Source organism: Bradysia coprophila, unplaced genomic scaffold (assembly GCF_014529535.1).
Source record: "Bradysia coprophila strain Holo2 unplaced genomic scaffold, BU_Bcop_v1 contig_232, whole genome shotgun sequence".
Taxonomy (NCBI): domain Eukaryota; kingdom Metazoa; phylum Arthropoda; class Insecta; order Diptera; family Sciaridae; genus Bradysia; species Bradysia coprophila.
In genome coordinates, this window is record NW_023503493.1 from 17,974,064 (window position 1) to 17,989,470 (window position 15,407).

The following is a 15,407-nucleotide window of genomic DNA, read 5'->3' on the forward strand; positions in this document are numbered from 1 at the left end:
GAATTCGCTTTTATTTATTACATTAATTTTTATAATATTTACAATAGAGTTTTTATAAGATATCGATTTTTTTTACATTAAAATAGAATGTGTGTCTTCCTCTCCCAATTTGATAAGAACACAGTGAATAATTATAAATACAAAGAGTTTTGTATAGATTTGTTATATGTTATATTTTATTATATATTCTGTATGTAAGTGTATTTTGTGTATCGTATGTAATTATGATCTATTTTGGTTGTATTTAACAATATACGATTACGTAAACTCTTTCACAAAAGTGATGGATTAATATTTATTTATACATAAAACAACAGTTTCGTGATTTTCAATTGTTTTTATTGTTAATTTATTGTTACAGCTGATTGCATGGTAAACTTCCAAAAAATGATCCAACACTCAACTCTAAGACTACACAACCAATTTTATAAATTACTCAAAATGTTTTCTTGAAATTCGCAAATACAGACAGACACCTTCACTTTAATCCTAAACCGATATCTCATCTTCAGAGTGTAATTACTATAAGCTGCTCAAACAGGCGACATATTAAGTTAATTTTCTAATGTCCAATTTTGTCTTTATTTAAAGACTTCTTCAGTGTCTTCTAGGTCAATATCGTCAAAAGCTGCTCCGTACGCTTTGCATAAAAATTAGATGGTGAAATTGTGGAAATTTTTTGGTTTCTTTCAATTTCAATCATTTTTCAACTTATGATTCATAAGTTTCCACTCAACAAGAATTACTCCGCGTGAGAGCTGTGAGAGAACAAGCTGTCAAGTAAAGAAAGCTAAAATTGAAAAAAATAATCAATTTTGTCTCTCACACGGTGTACTTTTTTGGTAAGTGGAAATGAAGCCTTATGAAACGAAGTTAATTTTTGCAATTGTAAGTGCGCTTCCAAATTTACATTTTGGGTGAATCAGTGCATGAAAAAATGAATTGAAAAATGCCACTGCACTTTAATACAGTATGTGAATATCGTGACGAATTGACGGAAAACAACGGAAATTGTATGTACTGCACTACCCTGCGTGTTCAAAAGTTTTTCATGAACTGTTGCATTAGTTAACTGGAAAAGATGTGATCAACGGATATAAGTAAATTCTGGTAAGTTTACCATGCGCGTAGCTATATACATTTTCAGAATACACGATTATAAATTTTGAATTTTGAAAATTTGTTTAATAATTTGAAGTAAAAGTCGAGATAAATTGTAAATAATTTTTATTCAACATGAGTGTGTGTTTCTTTTCTTTCTTTTAAAATAGTTTTTTTTTTCTTGTTTTTGTTTAAGTTCTTTAATGTCAGACTTTTCATGTTCTTTGTCGTCTTTTTTCGGCAACACCATAGATTTTTCTAACCCAAAAACCGAATATTTGTGAAAATAGCCTTAGCTGGACGTTTGCGATTGCAGAAGTTAACTGTACGTTGGTGATTACCATTTCGATTTTCATGCAAGCCGACTAGTAGCTTAAACACCTCGTCACGACTGGGTACACACAAATAACGGGCATCTGCTTCATATCTGGAATGAGTTCTAATCGATTTAGCTTTCATTAGTGAGCGATTCTGTAATCAAAATTCTTTTCAAAAAAAGGGCAAATAACTATTTTTTGTACCAAGACAAAAAAATCAGTTTCCTGTCGAGGTACAAACAACGTTTTGTGCACAGGACAACTGAAATAGACAAAAACACATCAATTTACGTGAAAAACATCAAAACTCACATTCACCATATGAATTTGTTCAATCATATACCTAGTCATGGAAAAATTCATTCAAAACAGTTCTCACACAATAAATCGTACAGAAATGATTTTTTTTCAGTCACGTACGGGAAATCCTGTCAAAACAAAAAATCTTGACAAAAAATGTCTTATTTCAGTTGTCCAGTACACAAAATACTATATGCTACCTAGTTAGTAAATGGGGTTGTTTTGCGCAATAGAAGTGAGATTGCCGATAAAAGCCGAAGCCGAGTTTGGCAACAAATCGTATGCGCAAAACAACCCCATTTACTAACGTGGTAGCAATAAGATTTTATGTACAGCAGTAAGATCCCAATTTTCACAAACGTCAATTTACGCACTAGTGCGTGACAATCCATTTACGCACTACTTTGATCGCACTGCTTACAAAAAAGATTTTTTTAGCTGCTGGAAAATGGAGGTTTTTAAAACTGGAACAATTTTCCAGTAAGAGAATTAGGACCCATAGGATCAGTTCCTGACAATGCATCGATGTACCCAATAAGTACTGCTTCATTTTAGACGTCGCTGTCGATAACAAATGCCTGACCTCCTTTTTAGCGAAGATGGTCTCATCTCATCCTCTTCTTATTATTAAGGCAAAAGCACGCTCTGAAGGTATGGTGAAGCGATTGAAATATAGAAATATGTTACTGTATTCTGGGTAATCATAAGAGAATTCAGCGTTGGAAACTAATTGTTTGGGAAAATAAAACGTTTTTAATGATTCATGTCCCATTGTATCTATAATAACAAATTAACATTATACGAATGGAGCGGCCATCTTAACATAGAAAGAAAAAGAAAAGAAAAAATATTTCTGAATGATGAGTTAATTTTGTTCCACTTGAAACATAAATTCTCTTGATACAAGGGCGAACATGGAAGCATGTATATATAGTAACACTTCTCATTTTTTTACTTACGCTCGATGTTTGTTATTTTGACGCTTCCAAGGGTATCGCCGATAATATCTCCCGGACCGTTTCTCTGTAGGATATAATGTATCATTCTCGATTGCTTCAGTGGGCTGATTTTCGACATACACAAGTGGTAATGGACTACCCATCGTTGATTTCTGGATATATAAATAAAAATAATCGAAATCAACGAAAATTTCATGGAAAAGGTTGTGACTCAAATGGGTTTTAGTGAACAAATATCGAAACCGATTTACCAATAAAACCTACCTCTAAAAGTTGCAGCAAAAGGGCTGATTTTACGGCAATGTCTTCTTCCTCTTTTATGTCCTCTTTCAATTTATTCAATAGAACAGCCTCTTCTTCAATGTTACTGTTTAATCGATTATCAAAGGAGAAAATTTGCTGCGAATTTTGTAAATTCGGATCCAGTGAATCGGGTATATTCACGTTCGATTGATCTGAGAAATGGTAAAGAACACAATTTATTTAGACAAAAAAAAATTATGCGTTGGAACTCGTAAAATTAACAAAATTATTGGTTGTGAAGAAAAGGGTCACGTAATTTGTCATGTCGATGCGAAAGTGATGAAATGATAAATAAGTCAGTCAGCTCGTTGGCAAAAAGTAATTATTTAATTAAATTGACTTTCTGAATATATTCGTTATTGTTTATGGTCCGACAATAATACAATGCGGTAGTATTCTAAAGTCCAAGTAATTGGCCAGTAATTAATTTAATAGTCCTGACGATTCGCTATTTGATCAATTAATTTATTGTAGTTTAATTGTTAGAGTTTAATTGAGGTCTCAGAGGTGCATTAATCACACCACACACGACAAATTGACTGACCCAATTATCTAGCACAAGGGCACATTGACGATAATTATAGGATATTATACAAATGTAACAAGAATTCGATTTGTGTTTGATTTTCGTTACGATTCGCTAACGTTCAATAATGTACAGCTAATTCCAATCTTCATACAATTTATAAGAGAAAAATGTGTGAAAGATCAAGCAAGCCGGTACAAATTCCTGAAGTATGACAAATAATGAGGCTTAACCGTTTCAATTCTTTGCTCATTAATTAATCATTTTGTAACGTATACTGACCCTGACATACCAGCCAAATTCGACAAATGTCCACCGCAAACAACATCGCAAAAAACAAACTTTCATTTCTTTTCAAATGCCATTAAAATTTGAACTCCTTCAGAAATTAAAGGACAAACATTTACCTTAATCAGACTTTACATTCCCGGCCCATGACGTTGAGAGTCCCACAACGAATTCCCGCCCATAACAAGTTCCGTTACAATTTTGCAAGTCCACAAACAAAAGGAAATTTTTCCAATAAAATTGAAGTGTATGTGAAGGAAAGCAAATAATGTGTTGAAACAATGTTTGTTTTTCATAGCTTTGCTCTAATACACATTCTGCTCGTTTTATGTTATGTTTATGGGTTAATAATACAACATTGCACCAGTTTCAATTTGGAAAATTAGTAAACATTAAATGTTGAGTGGATACGAGTTGAATCGAAAGAATCGATGGTGGTGAAGTGATGAATGGAAGATTTTGATTGTTGATTATATTTAACATAAAAGCTACCAAAATTACGTTGGAAACTCATTACCTTTTTAACAAATTTCAACGCGCCACCTAAATCTAGTACTTCGAGCGGATAGTTTTTGTGGTATTGATTAAATAAACAGATCGAATGAGATTTTTTACAAAAAAACTTTGATAGCTATGCTACAGCCTCAGATTGTTTGTATTCTCAGATATTCCTTGTTACCAATAGTCTAAATTCGCAGTCGTTTAATTTCTATATTCGTTGATTGGCTAGTGGTAGGGGTTCAAAAATCAAAAAATAATTTTGCTGCTTCGGTAGAATATATTAGAGGAGCAAAAACGTGTATCCCTTTTTTATTTGATCAACCTCTTATAAAATTAACAATTTTTACAATCCTCTCTTCCACTTTTATCCGTTCGAAAATTTATGCATTGCAAATTATTCGATGGAAATAATCCTACTTAAAAATTTAATTTCTTTTTTACGTTCTTCATTCAACTAAAAACAACCTGATACGCCAACATATGGCTGACTTTATTGTTCACACGTTTACACAATACGTACATACCCTAAGGGACTTTTTTCATTCAATTTAACAAATTAACTTCCAATTTATAATCAAATTATTCATAAATCGAAACTTCCCTTTTTTGCCAGTAAATCCTTACAACGTTCATTCATAAACAGCACAGACCGAAAAAAAATATCACACTTCACACTACAAAATTAATACATTAGATACCCACCCACAACAAATGATTTTTAGATAAAGGATTATAATTTAAAAAAAAAACCTGATGCGTCGACACGAGGCAATATCTAACCCCCGTCATAATAGAAAGTGGGAAGACAATGGAAATGTTTTGAGGAATTTCCTACGAGAGTAGATGATATGCTTTTAAAATATGTTCGACATTGCAGTAAGTACCAGCTTTATCACTTTAAGTTATGGAATTTTGAAAAGACACGAAAAAACGATGTGTGTGTGTGTGCTAAAATAATTTGTATCATTTTTATGATGAGAAACAAGGAAAATATCTCTACGTAACACTTTAGATAATATGTTAAAAACCCATACAAAAGAATGCCAGCAGTAAACGATAATAAATTATCTTGAACTTTGTGGGTATCGGAGCATTTATACGTATCGAAGAAATAAAAATAAGTTCTGGTCATATATCATAGACGTTAACATGTCTTTGTAAACAAAATAATCAAATTTCTAAATGATTGATTAACGGTCACCATTGTCAGTATAAAGTCAAGAGAAGGAAAAGCAGGACATTCACCTATTAGAACAAAAAAAAAGTTGAACGATTTGACTGAGAAAATCCCAAATCCCTTTTAATTTCAACTGACTTGTTATCCATTGTCTCCCTATTAACCGTTCAATTGATTGTCCATTAAATGAATGAAAAATCAATTGGTATTTGTTCTTTCCATTTCTTTCTTTAAGTTATACCACAAATATGACAACCGTAAGGTTACATTTACACGTAATCCAGTGGATGAACTCTGGTCGCATTTTCTTCCCTTAAGTTCGATGTAGTTTTTTGATGTTAAGTTTTAACTTTCAATTTCTATATCAACCTCAAATGTTTGTTGAACAAACAGAATGATGTGAACTGTGTACAATATGGTTGTTTGATATCGTTATATGAGTCGTATATGGTGTTATAGGAGAGCGTATAGAGCAATATGCTACACCGTCGTATTGTTGTCGAACATTAGAGAGTGTGGTGTTTGATTTGGGGGTGAAGTGATGCACATCACAGGTATGTACATACTAATTAATCAAAAACAATGTCTGTTGAAGTTTCTATCCAACGGTTTTAACGATTTGCACGGGTTTGCTTGAGGTGTCAAATTACGGGTTTCCTCTTAGTATTGAACGGTAACACTTGAATGGTATAAAGGAAAGACGTGATGCCAGCAAATTTTATGGACTAAGGTCAATCACACCTTTCGCAGATAAAGAAAATTGAAATGTTTGTTTTACATTTTATAGCAACCATTATCTTGTGGCTGTTGGTCTCGTTCTCAGCTACTGTTCATTTTTCCTTCTCCGAGTGATTGTGTGTGGGTAGATGCATATATATGTGAAAAATGTATCTGTTGCATTCGGTTTATATACTTGCAATATACTTTATAGTATAATTTACACGTGTGAAGTGTTTATGAGTGGTTTTATAACGTAGAAGCGCTGTTATGACAGACATCGTACATCTCACTTATCCATAAAGTGTAATGTTGTGTATCACACATATGGCGAAGGGAAAGGTTCATTACTTCATATTTAATGTTACTTGTGTGGATTCTTAGAGAGGCATCTCCGCATTTTGTGATGGAAGTTGAGTTTATTGTATCGCATTGGAAATTTTATTTTCCAAGGTGCTGCTGAAATATTTCCGCCGCACGTCAGGGAACACAATATTGTTCCTAAGTTATGCTATAAGCCTGCTTGTAGAGAATTCGACCCTTTGGCTTTTTATGAAAATAAATATTGTTTGAAATAGTTAAAAGCTATTTTACCGAATAGGACATTCGATATTTTTAACGTTGCGAATTTGCAACGGACTATTAGAATGTCTAGAGTAAGTGTTACATAGAAAGCGAATGAAGGAAAAATCATCTTGCCAGCCGCGGATTTGAACACGGGACCTCTCGATTATGAGTCGAGAGCTCTAGCGCCAAAGCCACGGGTTCTGTATAAACATCTTGCAAGAATCGGAGTCAAACCCTCACCAATTTGCGGACTATGTAACGAATCAGAACAAACCTCTTGACGTGCACAAATCTCTCAACCTTCAGACAACCCAATGAAAACCCCAATAATGAAAAAAAAAATTGCTACGATCTATTGGCACGTTCGTAGTAATCAATTAAACTAAGAAAAATGTTTGATTTTACTGTTGGCAAAATTTTATCGAATGATAGGTTTCAGCACGAGCCAGAGGGGTGGAGAATCGAATTCGCTAAAAAAGCCTTTTAGGATGAGTTAGGAACAAAAATGTTCAACCATAGTTAGGAAAACTATTTTTTGTCCTTGATTGAGGAAATTAGGAAAATTTTCAAATTTGACTAAAATTGCTGAAAATTGCCAAAATTTACCGAAATTGATAAATTTCCATAATTCTTAGTAATTGGAGCAAATAACATTGTCAATGATAGTCCCTTGGACCAATTCATATTCAACTAATTAATACAAGCTTCATTAATCCAAACCCTCAATCGACGACCAACGCAATTCCGAATCAATTCGTTGTTAAACAATTATTCTAGTGAAATAATTATTTTGTTTATGTTCGCCACGCTATCACAAATATTTACCCAACTGTAAAGGAAACACAATAATTGCCTTGATGAAGAAATTCACCAATTGTTTGTCGTGACCTCATAGCATCAAGCCATCAAACTGTCTGCATAACAATAACATTTTAACAAAGATGTTGTTCACTATCGATAAACTCTACTTAAATTTACGGTTCACAAGTCCTAGAGGTTCACGTTGAGAAAGATATGCTTTGAACTAGAATGAGATTTGAACTATTGATAATTGTTTTCAAAATATTCATTTTAAATTGTTTTCTTTCTATTTTTCTGTAATTCATAGTTTTGAATTGTATGGCCGTCATGTTATGAGGTCTTTTCATTTATTTTCAAATTTAGTAAGTTGGTAAATTGTCGAGGAAGATGCTAAAACCGTATCTACTATAAGCAAATCCAAAATATAATTGTCAGACCAATAAGCATTACTGTTGCCTGTACGTCGGCTTATTTTTCGAAAGTTTTCTTTATAAAGTGCCCATAAAAAATTCAAATCTGTTTGTCCGTATGTCACAGCAAAAGAAAAAACATCTCTGCACAATTCCATATTGTGAGCGGATTATGAAACCATAATTGTGACAAATGGAAGTGTAAGTATGAGCGCTAAGCACGTATTAACATTTAGAAAGCTTACCAGTATTACGCTCCACTCCCGGATCATACACCGATCTGTCATTTTCCTCAAATTCTGCTGTTTCGTCAAGTGGAAAATTAACCATTCTTGGCAACACAGACACATCCACATTTCCATTAGACAAATAACAAAAAGCACTGTTTGATATTAAGATTATTATTGCTAGAAATGTAATTAGATACATTTTTGGGGAGATAATTTCTTGTCTTTTTTTTATTCCTGTATTTCTCTTTTGCTAAATTGTCTGGCTGGTTATCTATTAATTAATTATTTCGTAATTATTATCGAGAATAGCACAAGCAAGCACTGAACACCCTTTATGAAAATTATAAATTTTAACGAGAAAATTATAAATGATGTTTACGGGATTGTTTTATCTGAGATCGAAAGAAATTGGAAATCTTTTTAGTAAAATGAACCCTATAGATACTCTGTGAACTGGTTACCGATGAACGGTAGACGCATTTATCTTAGTTTATGCTTAATACTCATAATGGCAGTTTAATTCAATTAATCTGATGAGTTCGTTTCATACAACGCAAATTTAATTAGCTCGCTACTCTTTAACAATATTCAATTTTAATTGTACCATTTTTGCTAAACTTTTATATCTTAATGTATCAAAATTGTATCGTAATCTGTCGATATATTACGAAAATAAATATAAGGAGCACGCAATCGACAACATGCCAAAAGTATATGTACAGGTAAACGTCTCCCACAATTTTAATGTTTAATTTAAGCCACAAATTAATTAATTTCAATTATTAAGAAGGAAATATTGCCGCACATAAACAAAGGCGGAAGTTAATTTGATACCAGTGGAGCTACACATTTTTCTTTAATATTCATCATAAAACTGTATGTTTAATTATATTCTGTACCCAAAAAGAGCAACGTAACACACCGTAACAGGGATTCTTTTCTGGTCTGTTATTTGATACACCATGAGATGGTTATAGGAATAATTTTAGAGTGGGTAGTTAGGCTTTGCACCAGTCGCGTAAATAATCATGTGTCTCACCTAACTGCTAACGAATTGAAAACCAAATGAAAATTAAATTAATTTACATTACAGATTTCATAATATTCTCCTATTGAAATGCGAAAACGTTGTGAACGTTGTTGTAAAGAACACCTTCGGGTTGTGTATTTTCTAGCATTGAATGTATTAAATCCATTCGATACATGTATGTAGTAGCTCTCAGTGGTTTTTAGCAAATTCATTTATTTCGTTTATTTTCAAAAAGTGAAGTAATCAAAAGGGTGTTATATTTTGTATCGGAATGAAAAGCTACCACTTCCATTTAAAACGTGTCACTTTCAAGATTTTGTAGATAAATACGTTCACAACTTCTAAAGAAAAATTTGTTCAATTTTTTTTTTTCAATGAATGGAATCGATATTTTGATTGGAGCACCAGTTGCAACTATGATATCAGGCGGTGAGGGGGAGGTAGTAGACATTTTTTATCGAGAACAAAGACCAAATAAGCTTAGAACTCTGGCATTATGTTCTATAAAGAGAACCAAATGTGTGACTGAAAAAATGAAGTAAAAGTTAAACAACAGATTTAGTGCCGGGACTGTCGATTTCAGCAACGCATAAGATACCTAAGATACAACGCTACTTTACTGGAATTTTTCTGAATTTAATACTATAAACATTTTGCATAAATAATGCAATATAAAGTGAAGAGATACCAAGCGCCTCTCATTAAGAAATCATCAGTTTGTTGACATCAAGGATTTTTTTTATTCCGCAAAGTATATTTCTGGATTAATCTTAAAGAGAAATGAGTGGGAGATTGTCAACATTTCCTATTTTACTTTCAGTAAACATTTTTTTTAAATAATTTAACTTTTCATTTAAAAAAAATCAACTGCTCGAGAGATTTTCATAAATTTTTGTTTCTGCTTCCGGAATGATATTTTTGAAGTTTAAATCAACAGGTTCTCAACGAGATTTCAAATGTGAGCACCAGGTTACAATTAAACCACTAAATCGAGATACTGTCTTGGACAATAGAAGTTCTTGTGATGGAATTTTCCAGAACAGTCTAACAAACAAAATTTTATCGACATGTTCTTGTTCAAAATTGAATGGATAGGGAAAGCTAAATTATGCAGTAGGAGCGCAATGCATTTTTGTTATTGTTTTTAAAAATTGTAACAATAAAATAGTTTAAAATAGTAATTCTAGTTAAGAATACAGCCAATATAGCTACAGAATGTAGCAGCCAAAATCACAATTTATTATAAAAAAAATTTGAGGAGGACTGAATCTCATGATAAAGTCTGCAAACCTCCTGTACTTTCCAAAGCCAATTGCCATTCTAGTGGCATTAGACAATTTGCGCAGATATCGTATAACTTATACGTTGACTTATAAAGGTGAACTTATAAGTTATAAGTATTGAAGTCATAAGTTATAAGTTGCTACTTATAAACTAAAATTTCTAAGTTTATTTTTAAGTCTGTACTGGTAGTCTAGTAATGGAACAATGTTCAAGCATGAGTGAGTGTTGAAATTTTAGCAACTGTCATGAATCCATCACCATCTCAACAATCTCAAAAGTCTAGAATAATATCGAAAAGAACAGAAATAGCTATTTTCATAATAAGGAAGTAAATGGGAGTTCAGTTCATAAATTGACGTTCTGAGATTGACATGTTTAAATCTAGCTCATTTTGATCCTAAAAGTGTCACCAAATTGGGAATATTATGACATTACAGTAGATAAAAACCATTATAATTGCTAGGTTCTGCAGAAATGAAGTGGCTGAACCGGTTGAACCATGACAGTTCCTAAAATTTCTTAATAAAATTGTTGTATTGCTTGGTCAGTAATTCAACATTGACAAAGTGTTGTATTACTTTGACTTGACCAAAATTGTTGAAAAAATTTCTTTTATTCAACGAAGGGCGAACGAAACGTGTTACCGTTTACGATTCGTGACGAAACGTTTTACCGTTTACAATCATAGTGCGGACGAACTAAAATTTCGTCTCTCACTCATGTTTGAACATCGTTACAGTTCTGAATCTTTCGAATAATAAGGTAGCGACTTATAACTTATGACTTATAACCATCTGACTTATAACTAATAAGCTGGGATTGATAAGTTAACTTATAAATTATACGTCATTTTCGCAAACTGTCTATTATTGTGATTTTATTATGCAGAATGCATATTATTCTGTGCACGAAGTTAAATTGATATGAAAATATTAGTCAATGGATTTGGTTGGTAAACATACACAAATTGAAAAATCATAAAACACTCGAAACACTTTTGAACTACACTTATATTTCAGCGTTTATGTTTGCATTCAGCGATTGAAATAATCTCACTTAAAACTTTTTTTTAATTAAAAAAAAACCGCAAAGCAAAGTGTATACAACGTTTGATAAAATGTGACATAGTGAACGAGTATATATGGGGATGCAGGATTTTTTTTGTGTTTGGCTTAAAGGTGGAAATTAAATGAGTATGGACGGTGTGAAAACATTCATGTGCAAATTGTTCCTGTTAATAACTTGACCCCGAGCAAATATGGGTGTAGTTTAATTATTTTGCCATTGACTTTTTATGAAATTGGCAAACGTTGTTGACGAGGATTTTACAATTTTCTGCACAAATATTAGCTCAGTTTGCTCAGTAAAAACCATTGCTTGTTAAGTTATTCATTGTAATTGTATAAGAGCTTACGGTAGCTCAGCCTATCGATTTTGTTCTTTCATAGAGCGATACCATCTGAAGTACACGCACTGAATTTTGAATTCGCACGGAATTTGCTGTTTCTTTGATTAAAAAATAAATAAAATTCACAAAAAGAACAGTATACCAAAACAGAAAATGGATCGGTTTTCAAAATTCAGTGGGTGCACCCCACCTTGATCAGATTTTTTTTTCTTCAAGGTCTAAAATAGCAATTTAATCTAGGTACTTTCATCACATTATGTTGTCGTTATGAATTTTAAGACTTTGTTTTAATCGTTATGGATTTTAAGACTTTCTTTCAACTAAAATTTCAAGATCTAATTCATCATAATCCATTAATCGATCCTAAATTGCAGAACACTTAGAAACCGAAATAAAAATGGGAAAATTCAAATATATTTTCCTCCGAAATCTAAAACTGTCCCTGGTTTTACCATTCATTGGTTTTACTGGTTGCCAGAATAATTAGATTAGATCCGATTATTTTAGCAACCAATTCAAAATTTCGATTCTTTAGAATTGTAAATTATCCATAAAAAAAATTAAACTGCCATTATAAAACGTCGGCTGCTCGCATATTGCATGGAATACACTCTCAATTGTTTCGACCTCAGCGAAGTTATTGTGTTAACAAGGCAAACTAATTGCTTTAATTTATGGATGCGGTTATTATCCGCACATCGGAGTATCATATTCGCGGAAAATTATGTTTTCATATAATTAATGTTAAAATAAAAAATTTCCGTCAACTAACTGTGTCAAAATTGCAACACTTTAAACAAAAAAAAACAATTTCACCAATTCAATACATTTTTTTTCTTCTATTTATGAGGGTAATAGTCCTTTATTTTGAACTTGTAACTGTAATTTCAGTTTATGAATGAATGAACGTACAACTTCTATAAATGAAGACCAATTTAATAACACGGACACTTGTTGGAATATCTGAAGAGGAATACTCGTAAGTGTTTCCTTTTATATGATGGATTGAATTTCCCCAACCAGTGTTGAGCATCAGCGCATGGTATTTCTTTCGCGGTAGTCTACCCATATCGCATATAATATATTGTTATAAGGGGGTGACAATGGGTTTTTCCATTATTGCCGCACTGATAACAGTTTCTCGTAATTTCCCCTTTTTTGTGTGTGTAAAATTTCTTGTTAAACTCATCAAATGAATAAAAATGTGAAAAGCAAACGACAAGGTAAACGGTCGATGAATTTTCAGAGTATTTTTTGACGTCACCACAGAATTCCATCGAATCGAAGTGATGTAATTGCAGACTATGTGTTTTTTTTACTGAAAGTGTTGCGTGTTTGCCATTATTTTGGTTGTTCATTTCTATGCTGTATTCCTCGGTAGGGTTTTTACAGGGAAATATTACCTGATTCCCCGTTTCGGATATTTGCATTTATTAGCTGATTTATTGCCTTTGTAACTGGAATTCGAAACGGTATAATGACGGAAGAGGATTCAACTTGTATATAATGCGAGTTAATTGATAATCATCTTTTTTAATATTTCATTTCAGATCGGGTAAATAGGTCGAACACGTGTATCGAATGACATTGTTGAAAATTTGAATTATTTACAATTTTGTAGTGATAGCAGTAAAATTGGATTTTCTATATATTTGCGCTTTTTTGACATAAAGATCTGACCAACAAACGCACTGCAAACCAAGCACCACAACAGAATTGAAATGAGGGAAATAAATTAAGAGCGCTCACCCCTTGGCAATTTTCTAGCCTACATTTGTGCGCAAAAATATTCGTTTTTTGATGATTTCTCTGAACCAATTTTTTTTTAAAGTAAAACTATTAAAGCATGCAAAAATTTCTTACTTTTAAGGGAAAAATTGGTTTGTGGTCGAGAACTTAACCCACTTGGAGAAACCTTTGCAAAACACATAAATTTACACATTTGCAAAGGTTTCTCCAAGTGGAATAAGTTATCATCCACAAACCAATTTTTCCCTTAAAAGTAACACATTTTTGCTTGCTTTAATGGTTTTACTTTTTCAAAAAAAGATTTTGGTTCAGAGAAATCATCGAAAAATGAATATTTTTGCGCACAAATGTAGGCTAGAAAATTGCCAAGTGGTGAGCGCTCCTAAGTCTGTAATGTTGGTATAATGCTACTGCGTTCCGACAATGCATACAAAACAATGGACCAAATCCTGTCTAATTGACAGTGTCCTTGGTCAATGCTCAAGAAAACAAACTATTAAGAAAGATATCGCCAAAACTTGAACCAATTTGAAAACAAGGGTTCGGCGATCCGGGCGAGCTATAGCGCGTTGGATTCGTCTTTCAATTCTAGACAATACGTATCTTTTCTTTTTTTTATTAATTGTGTACTCTTGGTGTAAATTGGTAAAATGCAGGCACATGTCATAGGGCAGGGAAAACACTTTTTTAGTATTAACTCGAGGTATACGATTTTTTAAAAGTTGAAATGTTGTGTGAGTGTGCGCCTCTAAAAGACCTATCATTAGAGTATAGGCACGAGTCGGTACCACTGTACGTTCGGGAGTAAACAATGAAAGTATGGTCGATTTTCGCACAGTACTGCTGCCCTGCAACAGAACGTTTCCGTGAAACCGACTATGGGGTGTTGTAGCTGGACACACTCACTATCATCCCACGTAAGCTTAACCTCAGAAAAATTGTGTTGCAGGCCAGGAAGTTGAACGAAGTAAAAAGTTGCCCAAATTTAACCAATTTTTTCATAATTTCGAGTTCAACGAACGGCGTTAAAGTCTGGTTGTGATCAAAAAGTATCCTAAAGTTATGCTATTTGCATTTAGTGATCATATCATGAGTCCAGGAATCAACAATGCCATTATTCTTTGTCTATACTCACTAGAGTGGTTTTTTTTCGTATGTCTGAAAATTTCAATTTCAAACCGCCTCAAAATATGGTGTTAACTAGCTGATTCCAAAATTATTTTTTTTTATTTTTGGAATCATTTTCCATATTCTCATACAAACTTTGACGATTTTTCCGGACTAAAATGACACAACATTTAAACTTTTAAAAAATCGTCTACCTCGAGTTAATACTAAAAAAGTGTTTTCCCTGCCGCCCTCGGATACTTTTTCTCATCTGGATACGAGATATCACTTTACTTCCCTTGCATAGTAATGTACTATTCCCTACCCTATGGCATGTGCCTGCATTTTACCAATTTACACCAAGAGTACACAATTAATAAAAAAAGGAAAAGATACGTATTGTCTAGAATTGAAAGACGAATCCAACGCGCTATAGCTCGCCCGGATCGCCGAACCCTACTATTGATTTTCCCCAAAATTGGTTCAAGTTTTGGCGATATCACTCTTAAAAGGAAATTATGATGTAAATCGAAATATTTTGATAAATATCACCTCAGGGTGATTTGTAACCCTCGCTGCACTCTAGTCACGAAAGTCACACTCGAAAAGCAGCCTTCCACTTTCCTCTCTTG

At 32.9% G+C, this 15,407-nt stretch overlaps 1 protein-coding gene across 4 annotated transcripts; it reads right to left on the bottom strand.

Moving 5' to 3' along the window:
- Nucleotides 1-1,215: 1,215 nt before the first annotated feature.
- On the bottom strand, nucleotides 1,216-12,884 carry LOC119077151. Of its 4 annotated transcripts, none has more exons than XM_037184340.1 (5): nucleotides 12,747-12,884; nucleotides 8,213-8,468; nucleotides 2,942-3,132; nucleotides 2,678-2,829; nucleotides 1,216-1,540 (listed from the first exon to the last, which is right to left on the bottom strand). In XM_037184340.1, exons 2-5 carry the CDS (start codon nucleotides 8,394-8,396, stop codon nucleotides 1,360-1,362), a joined length of 708 nt encoding a protein of 235 aa, XP_037040235.1. In that variant the 5' UTR covers nucleotides 8,397-8,468; nucleotides 12,747-12,884; the 3' UTR covers nucleotides 1,216-1,359. The 4 variants fall into 4 exon arrangements, with proteins under 4 accessions (XP_037040235.1, XP_037040232.1, XP_037040233.1 ...); XM_037184337.1 differs by having other exon boundaries at nucleotides 1,252-1,540; nucleotides 8,213-8,589; nucleotides 12,747-12,867; XM_037184338.1 differs by having other exon boundaries at nucleotides 1,252-1,540; nucleotides 12,736-12,867.
- Nucleotides 12,885-15,407: the final 2,523 nt, after the last annotated feature.